Genomic DNA, 25,930 nt, shown 5'->3' on the forward strand with positions numbered 1-25,930 from the left:
CTGTTTTTGGTTCTTTTCATTTGTTCACAGTATATTATGCTGTTAAAAGAATAGTTCTCACAAAAATAGAAATGAAAGGAATATTCCAGGTTAAGTACAAGTTAAGCTCAATCGACAGCATTTGTGTCATAATGTTTATTACCACAAAAAAGAATAAAGACTCTTTCCTACTTTTCTTTAAAAAACAAAAAACAAAAAGAAAATCTGGGTTATAGTGAGGCACTTACAATGGAAGTGTATAGGGGCTAGTTAAAAAACAATAAAAAAAAATTGGAATGTTAAAATACTAATAGTTTCTAAAGTTTAGACACAAGACATAGGATATGCGTGTAAACAATTACAAACTTTTTTCTGTGTGAAGTTATAGCCAATTGTACAACTTCGATACCATTAAGATGTAATGCCAACAAACCCTGTAGAAATTACCATTTAAACAACTTTACAGCTCAAATAATACACACGTTTTAACAGAAGAAATTATTTAAGTGCTTTTATATAATTATAAGCTTCACATTTCTGTATTTAAACCCCCCAACAATTGGCCACATTCACTTTCATTGTTCCCATTCACTTGTCTCACTGTAACCCCGATTTCTGCTTTTTTTAAAGGAGAAAGCTGTCGAAATACATTTTTGTGGTAATGAACATTATAGTGCAAAAGCTGTCGATTGAGCAACTTGAGTTAACATTTAACTCTCAAATCAAATTAACAATCATGTTCATTAACAACATTGGAATCCAATATGGTGACTACATCAATAACAGCAAATCTCATTAGTTATTCTAAGTCTCATATCCAAACGTCATGACATCATGTTGCAGTTTGAAACATGTCATGACAGAATTTTCAGTTTTTAAATTTTATATCTTATGTCTTTAAGGATGTGGACATTTTCTTAATGTTGAAAGATTTGACTGAAACACCTTTGGTCACTTTTCAGTTTTGATGTTCATATCTACTATAACACCAAAGCTGTATGTTCACAGACAGTTCCTTGAGGACAGCCTTTTGTATATGAGTGCCCGTGTGAATACAAGCGGATGTGTGAATAACTCTGCTATGCAGGAATGCAGTACCGGGGTCATCTCTTGACTTAGTCCTCTGTTTCTTGGCCTTTGCCTCTTATTCAGCACAGAGAAAGCCATCAAAAACATCTAAGAAGTGGAGAGACGGAGAGGCGAAAAGGTGCAAGTTAATGTGCTGTCGAGAACAAGAGGCTAAAAATGAGAATAAGCGGAGGATGAACAACATCTGAAGTGTGGGAGAGAAGAAGAAAGTAGGGGATCTACTGAAGGGAGCCAGTTAGAACTGTGAAGTTTAGGGATGAACGCTCACCTTCTCTGTAAGCCTTTAGTGAGATCTGCCAGCAAGCCTTAATTAACTATTCGGGTGAGTCATGTTACGTGAAATGTCTGACTCTGAGTCTGCTACGTGGGTGGTTGTTGATGCGGATGATCCCCACCAACACAACATTTCCTTCAACTGGATCAGGACTAGTCTCACGCTGCCAGTGCATTCCACCGCAATAAAGAAGACAAATGAAGACTGTCATTACATCCTTGTCATTTGTCTCTGGCAAACCAGCTAGCCCAATTACGTTGTGAGATTACAAACGCTGTCTGTTTCACACACAGCTAATTTACTGTTCATCTGTCTCCTTCTTGCATCCTGCAGGGATGCCCTTAATATGACGCTCCCCCACTTAACCGCTCTCACTCCCTCCAAATATGGAATGAATATGAATATGAATATGGCAAATGCGAAGTTTTTGCCTGCCAGCGCACATCAATTACTTCTTTCAAAATCCCACCTAATGAGTGACTTTGAAACTAAAACAAACTTCGCAAAAAATAGCACAATTCATATGGGTGTCATTTCTGGAGTGATTGGCACCAGTGAGGCATTCACTCTGATTTAGTGTAATTTCTTCATAGCGATTCAGAAAGTGTGACTGAAATTGCACAGCTAGCTACATTACAGATGGTGCCTCTCTTAATTAACAATATCTGCTCAAAGCATTCAACGTGCCTCTTGTCTGAAGATCAAGCGCAGCAAAATGAGCCACATCTTACCAACAAATCTGTAGAAATTCCTTGTTATAATTTCTAAAGATTCCTCCAAAGGGCTAATTTAATTAATAAGGAAACTGAGTTTTATTCCTAAAAAAAATTATAGTCATTTTGAAAAATATGTATATAATCATGTTGACTCGTGATGAAATGGAGACTCCAGTAATATCAGTAACCCTAGAAAAGAAGTTTTATTCTACATTACATGGAGAGGTTCCCCTCATACTACTTGCTTAAACTTAGTAACCGTCCTGTTATTGGACTCTTGCACTCATGGATTTAATTAATCATGTGTGACTTCATGCGTGATTTCTACAATGGCATCTGTAACTGAAAACTACTGAGCTTGAATGATGTTGCATCCAAGCACCTAGGTGTTAGTTGAAGTCCAAGATGACATGACCTAAATAATTACTGAGTGCACCTTTAATTAATATAAAAAACATTCTGAACTGTATGGTGACATGCAAATTTACCATAGTTTTCCTAATAGCAGCTCTAGTAACTAGGTCATATGGCAGAAATGTTGTAAAAACATTAAATAATCGCTAATGGGATTTTATATTTATTTATTTATTTATATGTATTTATTTAATTTATATGTATATACATTTTATGAGTATGGCATATGTAGTAATACACTCACCTAAAGGATTATTAGGAACACCATACTAATACTGTGTTTGACCCCCTTTCGCCTTCAGAACTGCCTTAATTCTATGTGGCATTGATTCAACAAGGTGCTGAAAGCATTCTTTAGAAATGTTAGCCCATATTGATAGGATAGCATCTTGCAGTTGATGGAGATTTGTGGAATGCACATCCAGGGCACGAAGCTCCCGTTCCACCACATCCCAAAGATGCTCTATTGGGTTGAGATCTGGTGACTGTGGGGGCAATTTTAGTACAGTGAACTCATTGTCATGTTCAAGAAACCAATCTGAAATTATTCGAGCTTTGTGACATGGTGCATTATCCTGCTGGAAGTAGCCATCAGAGGATGGGTACATGGTGGCCATAAAGGGATGGACATGGTCAGAAACAATGCTCAGGTAGGCCGTGGCATATAAACGATGCCCAATTGGCACTAAGGGGCCTAAAGTGTGCCAAGAAAACATCCCCCACACCATTACACCACCACCACCAGCCTGCACAGTGGTAACAAGGTATGATGGATCCATGTTCTCATTCTGTTTACGCCAAATTCTGACTCTACCATCTGAATGTCTCAACAGAAATCGAGACTCATCAGACCAGGCAACATTTTTCCAGTCTTCAACTGTCCAATTTTGGTGAGCTCTTGCAAATTGTAGCCTCTTTTTCCTATTTGTAGTGGAGATGAGTGGTACCCGGTGGGGTCTTCTGCAGTTGTAGCCCATCCGCCTCAAGGATGTGCGTGTTGTGGCTTCACAAATGCTTTGCTGCATACCTCGGTTGTAACAAGTGGTTATTTCAGGCAAAGTTGCTCTTCTATCAGCTTGAATCAGTCGGCCCATTCTCCTGTGACCTCTAGCATCAACAAGGCATTTTCGCCCACAGGACTTCCGCATACTGGATGTTTTTCCCTTTTCACACCATTCTTTGTAAACCCTAGAAATGTTGTGTGTGAAAATCCCAGTAACTGAGCAGATTGTGAAATACTCAGACCGGCCCGTCTGGCACCAACAACCATGCCACACTCAAAATTGCTTAAATCACCTTTCTTTCCCATTCTGACATTCAGTTTGGATTTCGGGAGATTGTCTTGACCAGGACCACACCCCTAAATGCATTGAAGCAACTGCCATGTGATTGGTTGATTAGATAATTGCATTAATGAGAAATTGAACAGGTGTTTCTAATAATCCTTTAGGTGAGTGTAGTTTCTACTTGTTTGGGGTACTATTTTTCATTACATATACCACAGTTTGTTTCAGGGAAACCATAGTTAGATTACTAGCAATAAGGTGCCATGCATTGTTTTAATTGTTTTAAGACTTTAGCATTTTACTCTACAACATAAATTACACAAAGTCATACTTCAAACATGATCTTTTTAAATTTAGACACTGTGCTTTATAAAAAAAAAAATGATGTTGCTACATTAGACATACAATGGCTGTTTGATATATCAAGCAGGAAAAATTGCAACCTTGTGGGAGTCCTTTTTTGCAAATTGCATTGTATTGACCTGTAATTTTCATCCAGTTTTTAGGACTATAAACTGAACAGCTCTATTATGTAAGAACTATGGCACATTTTCACAAAATGTACCATATTTGATTTTATCTCTGAATGGCAGAAGATAGCATGTGCTTTGTTTGTGATTCTAGGTAGCATTATCTTCAAGAAGTGGTACAAACAAACTTCTTTCTTTCTGCCATTTCCTAGAGGAGAAGGTAACCTAGTTTTGCAGTGATTGCATGATTAGCAATACTCTTTGAGGATGACTGCGTTCTGTTTCAGGTTGATGAACAGGGGTGAGTTTGAACACAGTGACTCAGCTTCAGAGTGTTCTATGTGGCAACTGGTTATACTACAAATAGTAATACTGCAAATAGCTAAGGATTTAAAGAAATGGTTCACCTAAAGATTTCAATTATGTAATTATTTGTTCACCCTCAGCCTTAGTCACAATTTTCTTTTATTGCATCTATTTTTTCATACAAAGAAAGTGAATGGTGGCTGAGGCTAACATACTGCCTAACATCTCTATTTGTGTTCCACAGAAGAAAGTAAGACTTGGAGATTTGGAGCAACACAAGGGTGAGTGAATCATGGGAGAACTTTCATTTTGGGGTGAACCATCCTTTTAAAGGATAAATTGTTAAAATTCATTCGAATGTAGTTATGAATGTTGTATTATAACTTTGTTGTGAAATACTTATTTTTAGTTTCTTAAAGGAATATTTGATTCCATTCTGGTTTTATTTTCATATATTCTATGAAAATCACAGCAAAGCTATTTAGATATTATTTGACATATAAGCACATAAGCACAGTATAGACCTACATAGTCTCATTAAATCAACAATTGCCTTAGCGCTACCCTTGGCTCACTGTTTAAAGGTGAAAGAAACCTAGCTTGGCATTCTGGCGCTGTTCATATTTCAGTGTTTTTTGTTTGAGACTTCTAATATCTAACGACAGAATCAGGACGAGTATTGTCTACTATTCCAAGCTCAGGTAATGTAGCACTTTGCAATGTAATTTTCCTCTCCTTTTAAAACTGCCTTACCACCCAGAGTAAACAAGAGCCAGACTAAAATCCAGCCTATAATAAGGCAAACAGCTGAATCGGTGAGAAAAGCCAGTCATTTGTACGAGATAGCTTTTTACATGTTGGATCTATTTGCCAGTGCCTTTTCAATATGGTCTTGTGGTGTGTGATTCCTCCCCCTGTTCTAATATTTCACCTGAATCAACACCTGCAGAGTGCTATATAAATGCAAATGGTAATTTATTGTGTTATAGAGCTGCTCTTCACTGAAGAAGTGTGAGCCTCATCACACCCTTATTGTAGATGATTCCTTATCCTCAGTCACTAGATTCAAAGGTGTCAGCTTATATCACTCTCCATATGAGAAATACTGCCAGATTCTATTAAAAAGCACCTCTGTCTAGACACATTTAATGCCCTTACCCTTAATTATCTGAAAAAAAGACATGATTCACTTTCTTCGCATTCCCCTTTTGTGGGTGTTTCTGTATAATACCCATATAAATGTGTGCCGGTCGGTGAGTGTACAGGTATAGGTGCCAACGGTGTTGGGAAAGCTAATTTGAAACAAAAGCTTTGCATCCTACACGCTTCTCATAATATAAAGTAGTTAAACTACGCTCAAGCTACTCTTTTAAACATGTATTTAGCTACACAAGTTACTAAATAAAAGTAGCTAACTACATATCAATACATTTTTTAATACACAACTGATTATAGACATTATAGATGACAGACAGACAGACAGATTGATCAGTTCGCCCAGCTTTGGAACTGTATGTGCAAATGGTATGTGTATGAGGTGGTGGTGGTGTAGTGGTCTAAGCACATAACTGGTAATCTGATAATCAGAAGGACACTGGTTTGAGCCCAACAGTCACCACCATTGTGTCCTTGAGCAAGGCACTTAACTCCAGGTTGCTCCGGGGGGATTGTCCCTGTAATAAGGGCTCTGTAAGTCGCTTTGGATAAAAGTGTCTGCCAAATGCGTAAATGTAAAACAATGTGACATGAAAAACACTGATGTAAAATTTTGTCATACTACACCACTACTCATTGGAAAAATAGCTTGTTATAGTATAAGCTACACTGTTTTTAAAACAGCCAGATCTACTGTTACACTACTCTTAAAATGTTGTTATATTAGCTACATCACTATTTTTTATATATTGACTCTCAAACCCTGTGTACCTCTTTGTTTTGTGTGTATACAAGAGTTTGTGTGGAAACACACAGGATTGGCATCAGTGCTCGGGCCGTGACTGCCAACCCAATGACTTTCATCTGTTCTGATGACAAATAGCCATGGCATGGACCAGTACAGACTGGGACGCAGATGAAAAGCAGCCCATCTCCTCCCGTATTGCATTTAATTACCCAGCATATGTTATAAATCACTCCAAAGAGGATTTGGGGAATGATTGTTGATCCACAACATGAAAAGAGCTCTTTCTCTTCTGTTTCATTTTGTTTAATTCATCTTGTGCAAATCATTGATGTGGTGGGAGGGCGAGTGCGACAGAGAGTGTGTTTAATCTGCTTGGCCAGGCTGACGAAAGCCTCCCAGTGGCCGGAGGGGAGAGAAATGTGGATCTCGCATCCCCGGTGAGGGGTTACAGCGGCACTCCTGGTCTGCTTCTCATTAAACACACATTTAAAAGGTGAGTTATGAGTTGTTTTTGGGAAAGGAAATGCAAGAAGAAGGAAATGCAAATGGGCTGCATCGGAAGTCGGCTTGGGAACACTACACCCGTGCTATTACACAGACTTCGCCATCAAAGGATACCCCCAATTAAGGTTGGTTTCAAAGCCTTTTTCTCTGGTGCACTCAGTGAATACAGGAAGAATATGATCGGCCACTCAACGCCCAGCTAAGGGATTCAAACTGACAGGCACAGCAGATCTTATGAAGCTCAAAGTTGAGAATGGTGGGACAATAAGCAGCTGAGAGGCCCACGATACAGTACCGTTTAGTCCTGTGATTCTCAACTACAGGCAAGATCTTTTAAGCTGAAATGTGTACTTTCTGTGCCACTAGCGTCACCAAATGAAATTGCAAACATAACTTTTTTTGTTAGCTTTTTTTTTTTTCAAACAGCTTTCCTGAAATCTCCACATATCTACCATTGGTTGAACAAACAGATACTCTTGCCACAATCTCATGCCATTGGTTGAGTCAACACTGATCGAACACTGTCGAGCAGGCCGGGACACACAAACAGAGCAAGATTTAATAGCACTTCAAAGTGTTTACACTTTTTTGGGAAATCAGCGTACAAATGACTTACCGTAGTCTCTGCATATTAAGCTGGGACAGGAGAAAGTATTTTAACATTGAAAACATGTCAGCTTTCACAATATGCCAGTATTTAAGGTCCCAAAAACTTAGTGCAGTGGAACTATTAACGACACCGGACACTTGTTTATGCTTATTCTGAAGTGAACTAGCCTGGAAGTGCTGTAATGAATGTGTACTTTCATTGGAGACACTGGGGTCATTTCTAATAATTGTTGATATTACTGAACCCACCCCGGAGACACGGATATGCATTATTCATTGCACTCTCTGTGACATCCCCTCATTTGAGCATTTTATTCAAGCTGGACCTGTCATATACATATTCATCAGGCTGCAAAGAGGTCACCATGGGCAATAATCCCAGTCGCTGATGGTACAATATGAATATGGCAAAGACATATTCATTAAATTCATTCTGGTATAATTTCCCAGATAATAAAGGGTGAGTAGATCATGTGCTGTATGTCCAACCACATGTTTGGTTCAGTATAAGCTTCTCTGTATGCTTCCCTGCTCTTTGTTCAGAGTAATAAAAAACTTGTTTTCCAGCGTGAATCACAAGTGAGAGACAATCAATAAAGTGTTAAACCAAGACCATAACATTTTATTTGAAGTGTTGATTGGAGATGTATATTAAAGGTTTCTTCTGTTTTTGTAAAGAGTCTTTAAACTGACAAAGACATATTTAAATGGCAAGGTTGTGGATAATGGACACTGGTGGTTTTTGTAAAAAAAAAAAAAAAAATATCTAAAATTTTACATCCTTCAATAACTTTGGAGTGTCAGCATGGAATTTCTGGCTGTGAAGTGTGTTTGTTTAATCATTTATAACAGCACACAACTTTCAAAATTCTGCATTAACATTAGATAAGCTTGGTAAAAAAAAAAAAAAAAGTAAGAGGCAAAATTGTACTTGCAAGGATACGTGTACACCGAGGAAAGCCTTACTACTATTATTAGTGTAGCATGGAGCTAAAACAGGCAATATGGTGTCTAAAATGTACATCACATAATATCAACTTCTTGTTATTAAACTTGTATAAAATCAAAATCACATTTGTTATGCTGATATCTGGAGAAAAACTGCACTCTTCGTGTGATATTATATTAGATTAACTATATTAAATGATATAAACCGACTAAATCACAGTGAAAGTGTTAAAATCTAAAAGCGCACCCGGACTAGTCTAATCTACAAGACTAACGTTACATCACGTAGTGTATGCGTACACTCTATGGGTGTGTGTGTGAGTGGGGATATACTACTGTATTAAACAAGCTAGGTAAACGCATAGACTGTATTAAACAAGGGTAACGTTAAACGTTATAATCGCTAACATAGCAGACTGCATCAGTGACAAAAGTACATTGGTACACAAGTACACAATCATATATTTGTTTTTTGACATGATTTATTAATGACTCAGCATCATCTATATTAAAGACAAAATAATCACTTCATCCGATGTTTAAAGTGAATAAAATAACATTGACTTACTGGAGTTCCACAACTACTCAAAAACTTTGTTCTTCTCTCCCGCCACCGGAATGTGTGAGTGTCGGTGGTGAGGTAAAAGGGACGGAGGCAGTGGACCAAAGCACTGTGAGGCAAGGGAGGGGGGACTCAAAATGTTTAAAACGTTTTTTTGCATTTGTATTATTTTATTTCTTAAACAATTATTTTATGAATATATCATTATATTATTTACAATACACATATTTTAATGATATTTTAGGGGGGGACAACCATCAGATATTTTGAGGCACGTCGCGATTTCCGCCTATGGATTTGAGTGAAAGTGAATAAAACACTCAGTTGTTGTAGCATCTTTAGTGTTCATTTCACCTGGAAACTGCAGGGAATTGTACCTGGAGGCACATATAATAAGTTTTGCAAAAATGAATAGAGTCACGTTTTCACTATGAGACCAGGTTGCTCTTATAACTAGTAATAGAACGACATATCTGTCAATCCAATTAACTGGCTTATACCGTATTTGGCCATTTTGAGATTCTCAGCATTGACCGATGACTGTGCTCAACTGGGCTATTAACAGAAGTGGTCATTCCTAGTGCCAGTTCCAAATTCTACCAACTTGTCGATGCTGCATTGCAGAATCAAAATGCAGTAACTACTCTTTTTTTCAAAACTGAGTTAACCGAAATCATGTCTCTCAGACTGTTCTCTGTCCTGTGACAGAAGCTATTGGCTTAACTATGCTCAGAGTCAGAAAAAAAAAAACATTGAAATAACTACAAAATCAAAAAACAAAAGTAATATTTCTTCAGTTTTAGTTACTGGATTCTGCCTGGGTAATGCAAATTTTTTGTTTTCACTAAAATATATAAAAAAAACATTTTCATCAAATACTATTTATGTTGTTTACTCACCCTCATGTTGCTCCAAACCCTTATGAGTTCTCAGTCAGCAGGTTAACTCAGGCTAACATTCTGCCAAACATCACCTTTTGTGATCCATGGAAAACAGAAAGTCACACGAGTTTGGAATGACATGAGTAAATTATGACAGAATTTTTGAGAACTAGTGCAAGACTTTTTTTCTTTTTTATATATATATATATACGTTTAACACTTTTGTATAATTAAATTGTTATAATATCATCCATCAGCCACCCTGCTCTATAAATCTTGAATCCATGTCATTCAACCACTACTCATAACTTGGTCAATTGTTGTTGAAGACCTTGTCATTTATGTCAGTATTATATTAAGCTAATAGACAGTCTAATGAACAAGACCACATTTCACGCTCACTTGTGATCAAAGGATGGATGACTACTTAAAAGACAAGTCTGAAGTAGAACAAAAAGTTAAAGCCAGTGACCATTATGCACAATAGATTCAGCAGAGAGAAAGATAGAGAGTCCATCCAATACAGACATATACTGCACATTACTCTGCTGATCATCATTCAATGAGGGGGAAACATTTGTGTTCAGTCACTTCAATTTTGCCCAGATCCCTCCGGGTTGAGTGAATTGGAGATGAGCTAAAATCGAATAAGGTTCAACCTGGCAGTCAGGGCTTGAGTGTGTTATGGTAGTGATGTGTGTGTGTGTGATGTTGCGGCTGAGAGATAATGTATTGTACAAAAAAACAAAAAAAAGAATATAACAGGTGGCATGTTGGAGTATCTGACACATTATCTTGAAAAGAGGAAAGTATCTGGCTGTGTTTGCATTGATTTAACTACAGTACTATCAATTCTGAGCATATAAAGCAATCACACTGCTTGTGAACTGGAGCCAATATATAAAAGAAGAGCAGCATCCTTTCTGTGGTGAGGCTTTTTTCTCTCTCTCTCTCTCTCTCTCTCTCTCTCTCTCTCTCTCTCTCTCTGAGTGTAAGAATTCATTTAGGACCATTTAGTGCAGGCTATAAAATCCACACGAAAGAGTTTTGATCAAACAACACATGCAATATACATTAAACGCATGAACATCCACATGCCAAAAAGTTTTGATCAAATAATGCATGAGAGATTAATATACCAAACATGCTCATCTGCACACTCAAGCATTAATATGAGGAAAATGACAACCAAGAAACACTTAAAAGTCTACGGTGGGCTTTGAATGGAATGCATATGTCAACTTTCAATCTCTGAAGCTTTCACTTAAAATCTGTGACATTTAATTTTAAGGGAAGCTTTTAAAATTGCCTGATTATAATTCCTAATGACTCTGATCGCACGCTACATGTATGAAGTGTGCTGGCAGATAAAGCATATGTTCTTTACATGCGGTTCATTACGGAGACAGATTGACACATCATTACAAGGTACTGATATGCTAGATGAGCATTATAGAAACATCAGGAGCAAGAGTTACATGCATGTGAGGTTTTATGTGACTTTGATGGGCAGTAATGAAGAGGGGATGCTTTCTAATTGGCAGATGCAGTCAAAAAAACTCTGCTATTTCCACACATTATATCAGCAATTGTGACAATCACATAGAACATAAGTGTTTAAAATGTTTCAATATTCTGTACCATTTAAAGATGATCTGAAAACAACTGTAATATCAAGCATTTTCTGTACTTTCTTACAAAAGTACAGTATCTTCTACTTTTATTAGTTCTTTATTCCTCTGTAAGAGTCTGTGTTAAAGAGATAGTTCACCGAAATGTATGTCTTTTCAAACCCATATAACTTTCTTTCTTCTGTGGAACCCAAAAGCAGAAATTTAGAATAAGTGTAATGGTCACTCATTTGCATACAACTGCAATAAATTGGCACTTTCAGGCTTTTAAGCTTTTTAAAGGACACAAAAGTGGTCACAAAATTGGTCCAAAAGACTCGTGTGCATTATGTTCCAAGTCTTCTGTAGTCATAAGATAGCTTTGTTTAATGAACAGACCCCATTTTAAGTGGTTATTCACTAAACATCTTCCCCTCCAGAAGGCTGCAGCAACTGCGACTGGATCAGTGAGTTGTCAGTGAGTTGAACTTGAGAACAGAATCAGTCCAATTTGTTAAACAAATCAGTCATACCACTTAGAACTGAATCAACCGTTTTTGGCATAGATTTAACTCAAACAAATGATTTGTTAAAAAATCGAACATTGTAACTTCTTTTATGAAATCATGAACGTGCCAAAGAGAGCTAGGTAATTTTAGTGAATCATGACATTTTGGTGTGTTCCCCACAAAGCTTCCATATGTCAAATCGACCACTTTTATGATGCTATTTTGTCATGTTGGCATCAGTCCTCATTCACTATCGTTATAAGGAAAAAAGACGAAATATTTAGAAAATTAACTTTTTATATTCCACAGAATGCCATGAGTAAATTAATAATGACAGAACTTTCATTTTCAGGTGAACTATTCCTTTAAGAGAGCTCTGTATGCATAGTCCATACCCAATAGGTAGTCATGTTTAATAACTGTCATATGGTAAGGAGAACCAGTGATCACGTGCAGCTGGTGGGTTTTGAGGCAGGAGGCTTTGCCAGAAACTCCAGAGAAATAAGTCTGTTTGACTGGACAGCTCCGCTGGCTTCATGGGCACCCAAAACACATTATCTAAATAAACATGTCAGCTCAGTTAGCAGGCAGTCTCTGGATGTATTTCTAACACTAAAGCATGACACTAAGCACAGGACAGGTAAGGCAACTTACAGCAGGCTGCAAAAGAGTCTATGCACACCCTAAACTTCCTTTAAAGTAAATTGAGATTGATTGATTAGCTTTATTACATCATGCATAGTTAGAGGCTAATATATCTGAGAGACTAATACAGATCTAACTGAAAATTCAGGAGGAGTCTGTTTCATTTTGTTAACCACAACTCAGGGGTACATAGACAGCCCCTTACTTCACTCCTGTGTAAATTTGTCCAGCATCTTTGCGACTCAAAATACCACAACTATAAGTCTACTTCTATACACTACCATTGCAAGTGTATTAAAGGGACAGATCACCCAAAAATGAAAATCCTGAAATAATTTACTGACCCCTATGCTGTTTGACAAACTTGTATGACATTTTTTTCTTCAATGGAAAACAAAAGGAGGCAGAATGTTTGCCTCAGTCACTATTCACTTTCATTAAATCTGTTCTGTACAATGAAAGTGAATGGCAACTGAGACTGTCAATTTTCTGCCTAACATCTCCTTTTGTTTTCCAGGACAAAAATAAATCCATATGTGTTTGGAACAAGATGAGGATTAATAAATGATGATATTTCCCTGTAGTCTTCATTAATTAACGCTATTAATATTTAATATTAATTAAAGTGTAATTTCTGTCACACTATATGCACTAAAAGTATTGCTAAAATGATCACTCTTTTCAAACAGATTCCAGAAAAGTCCCCATTTTTTCCATTAATAGTCCCTCTCCAAACTCACACCATTTGTTGAGTCAATGTTCCTGTATTGGTCTGGACAGGATACCCAAACAAACAGAGAAAGGTTTTGATTGTGCCACAGAGCGACAGTGTTACACTTTTAGGTGATATTTAACCTACAAATTACTTACTTGTCTGGCTTACTAAAATGGCTTACTTGTACAAATATTTTTAGTTGTCTCTGCACTTTAAACTAGAATAGAAGAAAGTAATTTTACATTTAAAAAAAAACACTTCAGCTTTAAGTATTCAAGGGGGTATTATTTTTGAGCTTGAGTCAAGTCTTGTGCAAGAGTTCTCCATCTTGGACAACAAGCCAAATGTGTTTTCCTTTATCTCATTCTAAAATTATATGAAATATGAACTCTTTAAATGGAAGAATTGTGCTTTACCTTGCCAACATAGAGAGGATCATCTCCTGTGTACTCCTCCAGGACGAAGAATTGGTTCCATACCCAGTTGCGCTTGTGTCTGTTAAGTGGTGTGCCCACATTAGCCCTGATATGCCTCTGAGAAGCCGGACGGAGAGGGACTGAGTTCAGAGTCATTCCCCAGCAGCTCATGTCCCACTGGGCCAACAGCAGCATAGTCATTACACTCAGTCCACTCCACATTGCAGAACCCCTATGCATCATTTGGACAAAAGAAAAAAGGAAACAAAAAATACACTCCACCGTAATGAATAGTTGCCAAAGATCTCAAAGCTTAGCGGTAGATTATGGAAAGCTGTGCACCACCCTCAGCACCGGCTTGGGTAGAAGGGTAGAGGAGACAGTCCGACCAGTGATTGATGGACAAGACCACAGGAATGAACGATGATTGTAGTTGAAGCTCTCAAACCTGTTGTGAGAATAGACATCAGGGTGAGATGTTGAAAAGAAAGAGATTGAGAGAGAGAGTGAGAATGAGAATGAGGGACAATGAAAAAGACAGTGAGAAAAAGAAAAAAATATAGAAAACAACTAGTCTTTCAGCACAGATGCATGCTGGATTTTCTGAATTTTTTTATAATATCACATCACATTTGTTCCCCAGATTAAGACAACATGACTTTTGGCATTTCAGAGACAGCATTCTAAGAAGCAGGTGCAGGCAGACCGCTACAGGTGAGCAAAACGGACATGCAGCCTTTTCCTCTGGATGGGTATTTGACAGCGCTGCTGAATGTGCAGCACATTAATCTTTTGGGCTGAAGGAAGCCAGTGAGGGAGGGAGAGAAGGAGGGAGAGGGGAAGAGGCAAAGCTCCAATGCAAAGTTTTGGAGAAATAAAGCAAATAAAGGCCTATATGCCAACCCATTTCCAAAATAGGAGAGAGTAACTCAGTTATCATATTTGGCTTCAGCCTATCAGTGTAGCTAGCTTGTAATAATCGTTTAGCATAAGTTTATGTTAATGTAGAACTGTTAGTTCTGGTCCTCTAATTGGACAAGCAGCATTCTTTGAGATGCCATGCTTTGCTGTATGATGGCAATGGGTGAATATATATGTATATTTACCTTATATTTTAATGCCAAAATCTATATTTATATTAGATTTTATACAAAATCTAACTATTAATATTATTAGGCAAAATGAGATCACCATGAAAAATACTGCAGCATAAGGTCTACGAACAACATGTTATTTCTATTTGACTAAAATGCAAGTTTAAAACTTCAAGTTTCATTTGTAAGGATGTCCATACAGATCCAAGGTAATAATAAATACACGCTGCTACCAAGGTGCACTATTCTCTCAGGTCGTTTAATTTGATCAAACTGATGTGCCTATGTTCTAAGCAACTTCTATAGTTCTACAATGACATTAGGCAGGATGATTCACACTTATCCTGAGAAGCTGAATGAGAAACAAGTAAAATGGAAAAAGATTGCAATATACAACAGTTTTGAATCACAGTACTCTAAACATAAATACCCGTACACCTGTATTGGTATAATAGCATATCGGCAATTCCCACCCCTATTGTATCACTCATTGTCTGTCAATCTGTGACATGTAATGGTTGATCCTGTTTTTGTTGTAACTACTGTATTTTTGCAAGCACAGTAACTGGCCATTGTGTGTCTGAAATATAAATTACCCTGTTAATTCCTTGACCTTTGAACTGTTTTATAGAACAAAATATCACAGGAGCAATATTGTTGTTGAACTAAATATCAGTGCTGTAATATTGCTTAGTAGTTATTACCAGGCGCTCTCTTATCCTCTGAAAGTTATAGTACATTTATATTTTAGGAACAACCTGTAGTTAAATGACTCGCCCAAACTCACCCTTAGGACATAACTTAAGATCTTCAACTTCTGATCCACACCACACTGTGAAAATGTGTTTTGTCAGTGACACTAGATTTTTTTTAGTGTTGTACAGAAACCCTCATGCTCCAAATTGCAATGAATAACAATTTGAAAGTGTGCTCTCTAAGTTGAAATGACAAAAGTTCAGGCACAAATTCCTCCTAAGGGGTCCCTGGAGCTTCTCGGTTAAAGAGAGCCTTTTAGGTGTTTCCAACATCCTTTTAAAGTCAAACACTTACAAGTCTGGAAAAGAATGTTCAAAAGGGTTTTGGTTAGAGCACATAGATACTCTCTAGAGAAATCTGTCCTTCCAGCAGTTCAAAACCCACTGCAGAAGGATTCACGCACTAACAGCTTATTTTGATGTCGAAGAGGACGTTGAAATCTCCACGGAAACCTCTCGATGTCCAAGAAAATATCTGACCCAAGCGTTCCATATTACAGAACAGCACAACTTATTTGGCTTGGAGTTTATGGGGAAAAAAACACAACTCCATGATTATCGCAGCATGAATGTCAAAGGGTTTAAATATGAGATGCTAAACCGATATTCTAACATTTAAGCTATATGACAGACACTGTGAATGTGCTAGAAAATGCTAAATAATTGTATATATGAGTGTAGAGCTCTGAAGGTGAACAGAAGAGTAAATCACAAAGAATCCCTCAGAGAATTCATTCACTCTGTGTATTCCCTCCCATCTCAAAGCACTATTGTAGCACTGCTGGAGGAGAATAGAATGACTTGAACTTTGCTTCTGAAGTCCACAGTGCCAGGACCCCTCAGTGGGGAAAAGTCTCATCTAAAGCCTGTATTCTCCATCATAAGCTTGACTTTATTAGGTAATTACAAGTGCTTAGGAATGATTAGATCTCTACAAGTTTGACTGAGTGGATTCAACATAGTTGAAAAAAGGCAAACAGATATGAAGAAAAACACAGTCCTCCACATGTCTCAATTATCTCTGACCTCCAAGAGTTTTACTGAAGTGCTACATGACACCACTATGAAATAAAAGAGCTTGATTCTGGAATGCTTATAGTGTAGTGCAGGCTAATAAAGAGAGCTGGAAGGTGATATGGATCATTTATCAGGCTTGCATTAAAACACGGCAAACAAGGACTCAGGAAACAACCCCTAGGATTTAGTAATGCTATGCTCCAAAGTAATATCTTAGGATAGGTTTACAAGACAGGACAAATTTAAAATGTGCCTAAATCATTTAGGACCAAGTCTAGGACTGGCTGGAGTTTAAAAACAAAAAAAATGAAACACTTCCAATGACAATCAATGATATTTAAATAAAACCAGATTGTGGGGTCTGCAAGTCATGTTGTCAGTGAGATCCTGTATCTGTGTGCATCTGGCATTAGGATATTTAACAAATATTTCCCTTCTTATTTCTGGCACTTTCTATAAATTAAAACATACAGGGTACAAAGACAGCATCTGTGTCTTTGCTGCAAATTAGACAGATCAATGGAAAAACCATCAATAAGACTAATCTTGAATTACTGTACAGTATGTTATAATGTGACAATGCCATGCCTTGAGTGTACTGTATCTGTTCCTCTCTCCTTCCAGCACCCCCACTAACAATTTTTTCTTTGCCCGAATCTACTCGCTGTCAGGCTTGGCTGAGGCCCCGGACTTTGTGTTCAGCACAGATCGCCAAAAGGTCTGGGACAGGATGATGAAGTCTCATTAGGCCCCCATGCTATCTGACGAGAAGAGCCAAGGCTCCAAAACAGACCGCCCTGTGAGAGAGCATCCACAGCCACAGCCAGAGATGCAGCTCCAAAACCGATCTCAGTGCACTCTAGTCATAGCCCCCCCTGTAGTGTAAGAGCGATTGTGGTGCTTACCAGGGACAGTATGCTCAAACACAGAGCAAGTAAGGCTACTGGCATCTGGACATCAAACAGCACAGTGAGGACTAGTAGCATATGGCCCTCTTTTTATGGCTGCCCTTCCCCATGCAGTCTCTTGAGGGTGGCAATTGCAAGATTATGCAAGGATCTGAACTGGAAATGATTGGTTATGAGAATGCAAATGGTCGCTACAGTAAATAAATATTTTATATAAAGTATTTATACTTGATATATTTATTTTCTTCTTCGTTGTCATAACACGCGTCACAAAAAAACCTTAAATATATATATAAAGCTATTGTAAATGTGCACAAACTCAGGGACGTTTCTGGGCATACGGTGCCCTAAGCGAAATCCTACTTGTAGGACCCCCTCCCTTCCCTCTCGGGCCACAAGGGGGCCCCCTTCAACTGTCTAATTAAGCCATAACAGCTACCTGAGTCTTTCTCGCAGCTTTTAGTATATTAAAAAAATTATAATAATCATCTTGCTTTGCTGAGACCCCTATTGGCTCAGGGGCCCTCATCCCGTTATTGCAAAATGGTCCTGCACAAACTTAAAGGGGTAGTTCATCTAAAAATAAAAAAATAAATGTTCTTGTTCTGTGGAGCATCAAAGTAGAAGTAATGCAGAATGTTAGCCTCAATCCCAATTCACTTTTTGATTGAATGGAAAAAGGAAGCAAAGAAAGTGAATGATGACCTAGAGTAAAACCCAGCCTAATATTGCATGTTGTGTTCTATAAAAAAAAGAAAGTTATATGTGTGTAGAAAAATAAGGGTAACCCTGCTAACAAACAACATTCAATTTATCTAATTTATACGTTCTATTTGGTAATTTCATGACTTACTAACAGGCAACGTAACAGCAATTTCACAGGCCTGTCATTTCATTACCATTAAATTACTAATTCACAACGTCATCTTTACATCCTCCTAATGTCGCAAGCTTACCCAGAATGGTCCAGTTAAGAAATGTTTCGTTATGTCTGGGTATTTCAGTGATTTATTGGCAACATAACTGCAACATTATAATTCCCTATTATATGTTCCACATCAACCAATTCCACTTTTTTACGTTCTCCTAAGTGATCCAAAAATGCTTTTTTTTTTTTTAAATAAAAGCATAAAAAAGCATTAAAAGAGTCCAGTTGCAACACAGGAAAATTGCAATTCTATGACAGGTTTGTGTTGTAACAGTTTAATAATTGCTACTTTGCAGCACTATATAATATAGTGAGGGATGGTAAATACACAATACATACAATACATAATTATAACAGCACGGACCTCCACCGGAACTCTTGCGTGCGCATCATCTGAACTGAACAGAAATTATGAACATAACACTATAATATTTCCATATTTACATTAAGCCTGACAGAATCTCGTCTAACACCAGGAAAACTGTACTGAGTTTAAAATGTACTGAAGGGGGATCTCGGTAGCTCAGCGAGTATTGACACTGACTACCACCTCTGGAGTCGCGAGTTCGAATCCAGGGTGTGCTGACTGACTCCAGCCAGGTCTTCTAAGCAACCAAATTGGCCCGGTTGCTAGGGAGGGTAGAGTCACATGCAGTAACCTCCTCGTGGTAGTGATTAGTGATTCTCGGTCTCAATGGGAATCCATCCTGGGTTATTTATGCGTGGAACACAGAGAATAGCATGAGCATCCACACGTCGTGAGTTTCTGCAGTGTCATGTACAGTGTGCCACGTGATAAGATGCGCGGATTGAAGTGGAGGCAACTGAGACTTGTCCTCTGCCACCCGGATTGTGGTGAGTAACTGTGCCACCATGAGAACCTAGTAAGCAGTGTGAATTTGGCATGCCAAATTGGGGAGAAAAGGGGATTAAAAAAAATCACTGAAATATTGTGGGTGTAAAGGTTCATTGAGCTTTGGAAAGACACTAAAACCTGTAACCTGTAAAACCTGTTTTTTACCATTATATAGTACTGTTAGCAGTGGAATTGCCATGGCAACTGGACCAAACCAAATTGCAGAAAACACAGCAGCTGCATCTCTGTTTCTAGTCAGTTATGCCACAAAATTTCATCTATCAACAGTATATATATTAATTGTTAATTTAAATGTTTTTGCTAAATGATTAATTTTACATTTTTGCTATAAATTCATATAATTATTTATAAAAAATAAAATATGTAGATTTTCTGAAGATTATATTGTAAGGAAGACATTAATCATTTTATTTAGCCTTTAAATTGCTTTAAATTAATAAATGTTATTAGGTGTAAAATGCATTAGTGTACTAAAGTACATTAGGTGTACACAACTGTTTAAATAGACTTTAAATGAATGAGGACATAAATTAGGTTAGAATACTGCATGTCCGCCCATAAAATAATCATTAAAAGGATAGATTACCAACGTCGTCATCATTATAGGTCAACAGCCATGTGTTAAGTTGGGAAATAAGATAATAGTAACATTACTCAATGAAGCACAAGAGAACTGAACAATTACTCTCCACAGAATACTCAGAATTCACACACCGTTCATTCAAACTGAACCTCACAATATTAATTTTGTTCTATGGCAGGTTGGCCCAAGTACTCCTTGATGCAGACTGTAGCACGATGACATAGTGGAACTAATCTCATGCGTATTGGATTTTAGTGATGTAGTGGATGTTTTAATGCATGCGTATTCACAATTTAATGTTTTGTTTTATTACTGTAGATTACTGTAGCTTGCTTAACGGTCATTAATACAATATATATTCATATAACACACAAACACACACCTTTACATATTAGGGCTACACAATTAATTAAAATAAAATCGCAATATGACATTGAGCAATTATTTAACAGCAAAGGGCTACAACGATTTAATTAAATGAATAAATAAATCAAGCTGTTTGCTTCAAAGTCTATGCACGTTGCTCTGTCCTGTCTGTACTGTGTATAAGCCTTTATACAGTGCATTCAGAGTGGTTCTGTGCTCCACAACTCAATCTCGTGCTCAGGGTAACAGAAGTGCTCCATTCGGATCCATATGCTGAGCGTGTCATTTTTAAAGCACTCCAGATTCACTTTATTTTCACTTTTGCATTCTTCCAAATAAATAAATATTTTTCATCCTTTCATTCTTAATCACCTTTTTGCCTATGTATTTTTAATCACTTTCCACTCTTAATTAATCTAAAAACAAATAGAAAGTAAACTAAAAGTTTATCCAGTCAGAATTTATTCCTTGATGCTTACAAGCGAAGCGTGACAACTGTATAAAAAAATCACATGCCCAAAGCCAAGCTCCTTAGCCGAAGCAGCACGTGAGTCTGAGCTCCACCCCGTCTGGCCTTCAGAATTTCCACAGAATCCCTCAACGGTGCAAATTAATGCGCAACTAAAGTCAGATTGTCAGATTCATCAGCCAGTCAGATTGATTTTTTTGTTCTTGGTGGGTGTGATCTTTAGGATATGTCGATGCCTTCTAGCTGGCCTTGAGTGATGCAATCACGCTTTAAGTGATGTAATTTGAAAGCGAAGAGGGTGAGATCTTGTTGACGAGTCGACTGTCATTACTGCCTCTATCACCATTGAGAAAGAGATCCTTATGGATTTACAAACCTGAGATGTTCTGCATGACTGTGTGATTGCTTAATTTATTAAACAGGAAAGGGGGACTGATATTTACTTCAAGCAAAGTGGTAAGTGCTATTTCATTGTTAAAGCAACATTAGGAGTTTTCTAAGTGTAAATTAAGCTGCTTGAAAATTCAGTGTCGGATCAAGTTTTGAAAAGTAGTCCTGCGTTCCATTCAACTCGGAAAGTCTGATTTTACAACATCCCACTAGGATCCCACATCTCTAATGTGAGTCAAACCCATGCTAAGTAACAGGAGCGTTGCAGTTCTGAATATCACTGACGTGCGGTCTGGGTAGGCAAACTAGGCACTGCCTACCCTGCCAAAATTCAAAAATAAAATGTTTATTAAATAATAAACTTGTATTTATATTTTTACTTTTTATTCTTGTGATTTATATATGCAATATGTGTGTTATTCCAATTGTTTAGACGTTATGATGACAAATGTAGCAGTTACGCATAATCAACTAAAAACATATGGTAGAATAAGCAGTGCTTTTACGGTCCATTCATTGCAGACGACAAGCGGAAAACCCATGTTGCGCATGCGCACTTCGATCCTGTATTCTTTAACATGTACGGCAAAAAGCACAAATCTGCTGTGCCTTTTGACGTAAATATGTTATGCCCGTAATCATCTCCGTTACGTATCAGACATGGACCAATTAAAATCGAGATATTCCTGGACATTTGCGTAGCTAACGTCATTACACCACAGCTAGCCAAATTCAAAATCAAAATGACAGCACCGGCCGTAATCACGGAATTAAGAAATTTTTCCAAGCTCGATTTTAATTCCAAATATGAGTTAATTGCAAGAGGGAGGTCTTCGCCAGCCTTAGATGGACTAGTACAGCAAAAGGGCCCAAAACTTATCCGATCATTTCAAACTGATTGGTATGTAAGAAAAGATTGGCTATGTGGCTGTGCGCTTGTGTGTGTGTGTGCGTGAGAGAGAGAGAATACACGATATACATCCTGATTTGTACATTTCTTGATATGCCGCGCTTGTGCGTAACGTTCACTGTTTACGCGCTTGTGTGTGTGTGTGTGTGTGCGTGAGAGAGAGAGAGAGTACACTCTGTATATATACATCCTGATTTGTACATTTCTTGATATGCCGCGCTTGTGCGTAACGTTCACTGTTTACGCGCTTGTGTGTGTGTGTGTGTGTGCGTGAGAGAGAGAGAGAGTACACTCTGTATATATACATCCTGATTTGTACATTTCTTGATATGCCGCGCTTGTGTGTAACGTTCACTGTTATTACGTATTATTAGCTTAAACAATAAATCAGGTAATCTGGCTTTCATAACTCAGTGCCTAGCCTCTTTAAGACATCACCGCACGTCACTGCTGAATATCAGGGAATGGAATGCATTTATGGTCAGAGATATCAAGTAGGAATATCCTACATCCAACTGGAACGCAGCATAAATGAAATTTATTGCAAGCAACATTTAAATCATTAATATTATTATTTTTCCAGGTATTATAGACCTCCTTAATAGATTCATATGAAAAATGATGATTTTTGAATGTCTGTTTGGGAGACGTTCATTTCACAAAACAGTCATGCTGCTGTTACAATTAGGCTTGCTTGAGCATTAAGTGTCGTTTCAAGTTCTGGCTTTCGTGACTTATTTTTAAAATGTCAATTGGAATTATTAGTTAGCTGTGACATAATGTATGATGACCAAAGGCACAGGGTGTCTTATTCATTGTGAAACTGTGTTTTCTTAATGGCATGAATCACACTGAAGGCCTAGACTTTTAATACACAAACCGTCACTGCTTCCTAGTATGTTTGACCACTAAATGTTAATATATACACACAAATAATTCACATCATGGTATTTATGGAGGAGATGTTCAAATGAGGAGCACATTATAGTGAGGAGTATATTGCATAATTTATATAATTATTATATTATTATATTAATACTAAGAAATAATGTACTCAGTGTAGCGCATAAAAACTAAAATATCCACTACGTCACCAAAATCCCCTAGGCAGAGGATTAGACCCACTGCATCATCGCGCTACAGTCTGTGGCTTGGACCCTCTCAGTTGGCCTCACAGTCCACTCGATGCGCCACCTAGTGGTCCGCGCGACCACTGCATGACATAAATAGTCGACTCCAATATGAACCTGTTGTTGGCATTGCAGTGGCGTCCTGACAGGGAGGCATTTGAGATCGATACTGAAGTGAGGAAAATCAGCCTCTGTATCTGATAACTGCTCTTGTTTTGTAAATTACAAACAACAAATTATAATTACAAACACAGTACACCTCAATAAAAAGACTACAAGCCTATTTTTCACAGTGGAAATGGTTTAAGTGTTGCCATCAAAATAAAGTCCTTCACACAGTTCAGACGACATTATTTGCATTACAGATGTGACTCTGGCAAGGTCCCAAATGTTGCTCTTAGGACTGAGAAATTGCACATCGCACCGAGTCGTTTAATATGCTGACTATCAGAACTAAACTTTTGAACATCGCATCTAGTGCTCCTGAGGGGAAACTACTGAATATTAAAACATCGCAGGCAGTGAGGGAAACTTTGAAAAGTGTGGCACTTAAAATCAGCATTGCTCTTAATGCTGACCACATTCTCCGGAAAAGATTCGAAATGAACATAGGCCTATAGCTATATATATATAATTATTATTATTAGCCGAAAGTACAGAAAATAATTTATTGCAATCTGGCTAACGAATCAGTGTGGTTTTTTTCAGTCCTTATGGAGTAGCCAGGCAATAGTTGCAGCCCGTTAGGTTAAATTAAATTGACCTTTCATTAACACACATACAGAGAGAGAGAGAGAGAGAGAGAGAGAGAGAGAGAGAGAGCGAGAGCGAGAGAGAGAATAATGCCACAATGTCAGCCTTTCACAACTTTTAGATCACTAACAAAATTGCTTGATGTTGTAATGCCTCTAAATGTGCACTAGCCACACTACACTAAAGATGACTAACATTAATCTCCAACTGTCCGTACGGTATTGCACACCAACAAACACTGCATAAATCAGTATCGTACCTTTTCCTCCTGGTCCTCGGCGTGCTTGTAAATTGTAAACGTTCTGTGGAAAATTGAGGACGATTCCGTCTCGTTGTAGCCGCTCTGCACGCGCTCTTCATGAAGAAGTCAAGGAAACATATTCAAAAGCAGCATCCCTGCGCTACAGACGTCCTTCCCTGCTCAAAGTGATCGCATTGAGTGCGCTGCTCGTGCAGATTCCGCGCGTCTATAACACACACAGCAGCTACAATAAGCCCTATTGAGAAGCCACAGCTGCAGCGAACCTCAGCCAGGGGAGAGCACCGAGCACTGAGAGAGACTCACAAAGGGACCACAACACTGTGAAGCAACCGTGAAGCATGCCCCGATAGCCGCAGTCACCATAAACTCTAGTAAAAATAGTGGTTGAGCATAACTTCTTTTCTGTGGAGAAAGTGCCCACTCTACCCTAACAAAATGAACAAGTCTCTTTTAGTGTGCTGTTCAAGCATAGCTCATCAGGGAAACGTTGCATCGAGGGGAGGTGCCGATGTCAGTCAGCGTATCCAAGGTGGATTTGCACGCTCCGACTCCTCAAGACGTTTTAAGCATGGCATATTACGAAAAGAGATTATTACCTGAGATTTAATGTAAGGTAATGAATGAAAAGTAGTAACACATGCTTTATCTTGTCCCTTTAAAGAAAATCCATTACAAGATAAGCTCAATCAGCAGCTTTTGTGGCATAATGTTGATTGCAGAAATAATAATAATAATTTAAATTAGTGGAAGTGAAAAGGGCCTATCCATAAACATTAAAATACGCATTGTTTCAAAAGCATAGCCATAAGACATTAACATTATATGTGTTACCATGATTTTAGTGTGATAAAATTGTTCATTAACCATGTCTGTGTAAAGTTATTCAGTATTACATCTATGCTGTCAAGATGATGTAATCCCTTTAGTCCCTGTTTTGGAGATAACTTTACACAGATGAGGTTAGTAAGTGAGTTTATCATATTAAAATCTTGTTAACACGAAAAAGTCAAGTCATTGTCATTTGCATAGCGCTTTTCACTACACACATCGTTTCAAAGCAGCTTTACAGAAAAGCATGCTGTAGAGACTTCACAGAGGAAAGGAGGACACAGGGAACTTGATTCTTTAAATCGCGGTAAAACTTTTAATACAAAAACTCAAAATCACTTTTCAGCGTCACACTCATTAGCGTCAGTCTGTCTCAGATGGGTAGCTCTCTTTCCTTCTGGTCCCTTATATACCACTCTCCCCAAGCTCACTGCATTTGGAAACAGGTGTTCATTATTATCTGACTCAGGTGTATGCACCCATACCATTTTCTCTCTCTCGGGACGGACGCTGGACCACACACCGGATGCCACACATGCATTAACAAAAAATGAAACTGTAATATCTATAAAGTCTTAGAGTCATCATTGTGTATTTTGATTTAATATGAATGTAAATTGTGTATAAAAATAAATGTGGTGCCTGGAGAAGTGGGTATACTCTTATTTTATGCCCCCCATTTTTTTAAAGCGGCCCATGAAAGAATGAATGCCCTGTGTTATAAACAGTGACATGTAAGACTAGTCTTGCATATTTAGTTCACCCCAAAATGGTCCAGTAGTATTTGCACACTGTCACTTAACTTCTGCTGCTTGACTTCACGG

At 37.9% G+C, this 25,930-nt stretch overlaps 1 protein-coding gene across 1 annotated transcript in view; it reads right to left on the minus strand.

Annotated features, from left to right (window-relative positions):
* The window catches only part of LOC127645103 (cadherin-7-like), an 86,236-nt gene extending 61,503 nt beyond the window's left edge, over positions 1-24,733 (minus strand). The window contains exons 1-2 of the mRNA XM_052128633.1: positions 24,276-24,733; positions 13,837-14,284 (exon numbers count right to left, since the gene is read on the minus strand). Of these exons, the coding sequence (XP_051984593.1) occupies positions 13,837-14,079 (243 nt within the window). The 5' untranslated portion in view covers positions 14,080-14,284; positions 24,276-24,733. The remainder of the gene's footprint in view (positions 1-13,836; positions 14,285-24,275) is intronic.
* Between the last annotated feature and the right edge of the window lie 1,197 nt (positions 24,734-25,930).

The sequence above is a fragment of the Xyrauchen texanus genome, chromosome 6 (assembly GCF_025860055.1).
Source record: "Xyrauchen texanus isolate HMW12.3.18 chromosome 6, RBS_HiC_50CHRs, whole genome shotgun sequence".
In the NCBI taxonomy this organism is placed as follows: Eukaryota; Metazoa; Chordata; class Actinopteri; order Cypriniformes; family Catostomidae; genus Xyrauchen; species Xyrauchen texanus.